At 40.3% G+C, this 5,000-nt stretch overlaps 4 protein-coding genes across 4 annotated transcripts in view; 1 reads left to right on the top strand and 3 right to left on the bottom strand.

Moving 5' to 3' along the window:
• Nucleotides 1–540, bottom strand: part of LOC134191919 (uncharacterized) — an 8,378-nt gene extending 7,838 nt beyond the window's left edge. The window contains exons 1-2 of the mRNA XM_062660562.1: nucleotides 444–540; nucleotides 25–131 (exon numbers count right to left, since the gene is read on the bottom strand). Coding sequence (XP_062516546.1) covers nucleotides 25–131 — 107 coding nt within the window. The 5' untranslated portion in view covers nucleotides 444–540. The remainder of the gene's footprint in view (nucleotides 1–24; nucleotides 132–443) is intronic.
• A 238-nt stretch (nucleotides 541–778) lies between these two features.
• Nucleotides 779–1,697, bottom strand: LOC134191921 (leucine-rich repeat protein soc-2-like). Its single transcript, XM_062660565.1, has one exon. It carries the CDS (start codon nucleotides 1,623–1,625, stop codon nucleotides 780–782), a length of 846 nt encoding a protein of 281 aa, XP_062516549.1. The 5' UTR covers nucleotides 1,626–1,697; the 3' UTR covers nucleotide 779.
• Nucleotides 1,698–2,441: 744 nt separating this feature from the next.
• LOC134191920 (alpha/beta hydrolase domain-containing protein 17B-like) lies at nucleotides 2,442–4,050 on the top strand. The gene is made up of 2 exons (XM_062660563.1): nucleotides 2,442–3,233; nucleotides 3,582–4,050. The coding sequence occupies exons 1-2, from the start codon at nucleotides 2,587–2,589 to the stop codon at nucleotides 3,865–3,867; spliced, it is 933 nt and encodes a 310-aa protein (XP_062516547.1). The 5' UTR covers nucleotides 2,442–2,586; the 3' UTR covers nucleotides 3,868–4,050.
• A 234-nt stretch (nucleotides 4,051–4,284) lies between these two features.
• Nucleotides 4,285–5,000, bottom strand: part of LOC134192067 (glomulin-like) — a 2,154-nt gene continuing 1,438 nt past the window's right edge. The window contains exon 1 of the mRNA XM_062660746.1: nucleotides 4,285–5,000. This exon is cut by the window's right edge and continues 1,438 nt beyond it. Coding sequence (XP_062516730.1) covers nucleotides 4,575–5,000 — 426 coding nt within the window. The 3' untranslated portion in view covers nucleotides 4,285–4,574.

Below are 5,000 nucleotides of genomic sequence, written 5' to 3' on the forward strand. Positions count from 1 at the left end.
CACACGTGCACATCACCACCATACCATTTTCCACGGAGTTTGCACAAAGCCAGTGCAAGCAGCACTGCAGCCACAACAAATATAGCAGCAATAACTCCAACCACAGCCGTCCCAACCGTCGCGCTCACCATCTAAACACAATAACACTAACCCTCCCTCCAGCTGCACACAACCCTCAACCTACAATCCCTCAGTAATCCCAGCAATATCCCAACACGCTACAACTAAACAACAAACAACAAAAGGGGCGTGGCCAACCCTGTCTGTACAACTCAAGAAATCTAGTTCAAGATCATTAATTAAGTAGGAATGTTATAAACAATAAGCATCAGCTTGTAGAGCTCATTAGAAAGACGTAGATCATGCTGGAAGTATAAAGAGCAGCAGCGACTCAACAGCTTGCATGTAATCCTGCTAATCGATCAAATACAAAGTCCTCATACGTTTGCTTGGATAGTCTTCTCTTCTCTCTGTGTGTAAACGTTGGTAGGTTGGCAAAGCAGCACAGCAATGTACACAACAGATCAGATAGTGGGTCACACCTGCATACCAATGAAGTTTCAGTGACGTCATTTATTGTTCACATCACGTGGGCAACGCCCACACATGTGGTCACTCGCTTTTGCCAACTTTTCCAATAGAAAAGCAGAGACACAAATGAGATGTAAATATTTGCATACATAACGCAAATATTTAAAATAAATATTTAAATTTGATGCATTCGGTAACCGCCGATCGACACCTGTGCCACTCCCACGCATATTTTGCATACACAACTATCAGCTATTTATAGCATCAATTATATCGCGTCGATCGTGATTCTCAACAGTAAACGTCGACGATCGTTTAGGATTATGTTTCAACTCAAAGTCAGTAATATCAACTAGCAGTCGGATTCGATGCTCAACATCATTGTAATCGTCTGGTCGTCTCACTGGATTTCTTCTCACATCAAGTGTATGCAAACTCGATGAGTTTATAATCGGGAGCGACTCTAATCCACAGTTTTGAGCTACAAAAGTATCAAGGTGTTGCATGTCAAACAGAGACGAAGGAATTTCGCGTAGTTTGTTGTCTGACAAGTCGAGATACGTGATGCTCTGTATCCGAGTGATAACACAAGGAAATGACGAGATCTGATTAGAAGCCAAGCTAAACCATCGAAGAGATCGTATTGCTGTCATGCTACTCGGTAGCGTCACGATCAAGTTGTGTTGGACCGCGAGAACCCGGAGGTTCGTCAACCGTCCGATCTCATCGGGAATACACATCAACTCCGTATGAACAAGCCACAACTCTTCGAGTCTCGACAACTCGCCTATCTCAGCGGGAAGACACCCAAGTCTGTTGTGACTCAAATCGATTGATATCAAACGAGTGAGATTGTGCAGACCGCTGGGTAGGACGGTCAGTTGATTTGATGCTAGACTCAATTCTCTCAACTTGTGTAGGTGAGTGACTTCTGTCGGAGGGAGGATGAGTTTGTTGTTGTTCAATAGGAGTGTGTCGATTGTCCGCAATTGTGAGAGTCTCTCTGGTAAGACCGTCAACTGTCTGTGACTCAAATTGAGGCAATTAGCACCGATCCGAGCCGCTTTGTCTATCAGTTCTTCCGCATCTGTCATTAATCTCTTCGTTTCAGTTGCTCGATTGCTTATCAAGCGCGCCACAAAGTCAGAACAGACAGAAATTGAATAGGTAAATTTATTATCCGGGTACCGAGAGAAGACATTCCTCGATTTCCTGCGTTTCAGTCGCGCGAATATTAATTTGCATATTATATTTATGGTTTATATATTTTTATTAATTCATTTTATTTGCTACATTTACATTAAATTTATCTTTAATAATAAATTTTGTTTTAGATTTAAAAATTATTTGCGTTTAATTTTTATAAAATGATTTTTTAAATATAACTTAGTATCTAAATTAATTTACTATAACTAGCTATTATACATATAACTATTATATGCAAATTAATTTTTATATTTTTATATATATTTACATTTTTATAAATTAATATTTTTTGGTATATTTATATTTATTTATTTTATATATTTTATTTATTTATATTTTATTTATTTAAATAATATAAACAAATAAAATAAATAAATAGTTAATATTAATTATTTATGTTAATTTTAAATTATTAATAATTTGCTAACTTTTTATTTTTTTTAAAAATTAAAATAAATAAATAGAAATAAATAATACTTTTTTATATTTATTTTTGTTATTTTTTTTTGTTATTTATTTATTTTATTTATTTATTTTTATTTATTTATTTATATACTTATATTATTTATGTATTTTATTTATTTATTTATTTATTTATTTTTATTTTATTTATTTATTTATTTATTTATTTATTTATTTATTTATTTATTTTTATTTATTTTATTTATTTTATTATTTTTTTCTATTTCTTTATTTTTACTTTATTCGACACTTACATTTATTTTTCCACTTTCAAAATTATTTCTATTTCTCAAGTTCTATGTAACCGAATGTACCAGTCGCACTCAATCCGGGACATCTCCTTGTCATTCTGTCATTCGCTTTCATCACTAGGCGCGATTCAACGCGATGCAGGGCCTTGCCTGGTCAGAGATCTGCTACCTCTTCTGTTGCCCACCTTTCCCAAGTCGGATCGCAGCAAAACTAGCCTTCCTCCCTCCATCCCCGACCTACTCGTTCCAACCATCACCAGACGCCACGTCACACAGCCTCCATCTGACCGAGCGAAGCGAGTGGCAGTACACACAACGCGAACTCGAAGGCATCGAGGTCTTCACGACGCGCAGCCGCCGCAACAACACGATCGCCTGCATGTATGTGCGCTGCTCGGACGACCCGCACTACACGATCCTCTTCAGTCATGGAAACGCGGTCGATATCGGGCAGATGTCGAGCTTCTACGTTGGTCTCGGCTCGCGCATCAACTGTAACATCATGTCATATGATTATTCCGGCTATGGGGCGAGTAGCGGGGCCCCCAACGAGAAGAACATGTATGCGGATATTGAGGCGGCGTGGAATGCGTTGAGAAAGCGATACGGAATCAGCCCGGAGAGTGTGATTTTCTATGGGCAGAGTATTGGGACGGTGCCGACGGTTGATTTGGCGTCGCGTTTTGAGGTTGCGGCGGTTATCCTTCATTCTCCGTTGATGAGCGGAATGAGAGTGGCTTTTCCGTCGACGAAGAGGACGTGGTGTTGGGATCCGTTTCCGAGGTTAGTTGGTTGGTTGGTTGGTTGGTGATGGGCTGGTGTGTTGGGTGGGTTTTGGGAGGGTGGAGGGTTGTGGGGCAACGGGTTTGTTTGGGTGGATGTCGCTTCTGGGTTGGTTGTGTGGTGAGTGTGTGGGTTTGTTGAGTTTTGTTTGTGGTGGTGAGTTGAGAAGCCGTTTGTGTTGGGAGAGGAGGCATGAGGGTGGGGATTGGACGCGCGCGCACGCACACACACACACACACACACACACACACACAGTGACACACACACACACACACACACACACAGTGACACACACACACACACACACACACACACACACATCTACAGTTCATTCTTGTATTTGTTTAGTATCGACAAGATATCGAAAGTTCAGTCACCCGTTCTCGTCATCCACGGCACCGAAGACGACGTGATTGACTTATCCCACGGTATGGCAATGTACGAACGTGCACCCAACACCGTTGACCCGCTGTGGGTTGAAGGAGCCGGCCACAACGATGTAGAACTATATGGACAATATCTGGACAGATTGCGCAAGTTCATACAAGAAATCAAACATTTGGGGCAAGAACGGTCGAGTAGACAGTCAGCGAACGGCCAGGCACCTTCAGAAGGAGTTACATCGAACAGTTAAAGTCAAATGGGGCATAGTTTCTAACCATTTTGATTTGGGAGATATTACAGTCATTTGAGAGTTATTTTGTTTTATGGGAGTTTGGGATTAGTATATAGTGTAGTGTAGATGGGCATGTATATGGTAGTGATATCAACTTTATAAAATCTGTAGTAACGTTTGAAATTGATAAATTTGGTTGTACAGGTATTGTGTTGGATGGTTGGTTTGTAGACTGTAGGTCTTGTATGCTTGTGTGCACGCACGCGCACACACACACACACACACACACACACACACACACACACACACACTGACACACACACACACACACACACACACACACACAGACAGACAAACAAACAGTAATTTTTATCAACTGTCTCCTTAGTCTTGGGACACTGTTGTGTTAACAGATAAATTAAGTTAACCTAACGCGCGCTAAACAACTCACTTAGTGCGCGTTACATTACACTTCGTCACGTTTCCTAATTAACGTGCGTTAGAGCAAATTGTATGTATAAATTCAACTGTATGAATTGCTAATGATGAGCACACATATTCTGTATAAAAGGTAAACCAATTTGTTTTGCATAGAAAGTCCGCATGCTTAGAATGTGCATGAAACTTGCCTAGTGCACACATGCTAACAACAATTGCCATACTCATCGTTTACAGTTCAACTGCTTGTCATATTGTTGTCAACCTAACCGGTTGATATTGTGTTATCAACTCGTGTCGATGATATCACACACACGAGCAAGTACGCTCTCCAGCATATCCAATGAAACGAGTGCCGAATGAGCTACATGAGTCTGCTGTTTCCTGCTAATATAAGGTAACTCCTCACCTCCACACAATTGTATGTTGACTTGTGGTTGATTCTCTCTTTTCTCTTGCTTCTTAGGATGGTGTTTGGACTTTTCGATTTCATGTTGCCAATCTGTTTTTGTCATAGCCAGTAGCTCTCTCATGGGGGTGAGAAACAATTGTTCAATCTTCTCGATATGAGACCACACACCAGTTACATTCATTCTCCTTTTGTCTTTGAGGAGAACAAAGCGAAGTAAATTGAGAGCCGCCATAACACGATCGAGTTCCTGTAACAAGTCTGTACTCTTTCCAGCTTTCAGTGAGAAAACAAAGTCGAACAA

Source organism: Corticium candelabrum, chromosome 16, assembly GCF_963422355.1.
Source record: "Corticium candelabrum chromosome 16, ooCorCand1.1, whole genome shotgun sequence".
In the NCBI taxonomy this organism is placed as follows: domain Eukaryota; kingdom Metazoa; phylum Porifera; class Homoscleromorpha; order Homosclerophorida; family Plakinidae; genus Corticium; species Corticium candelabrum.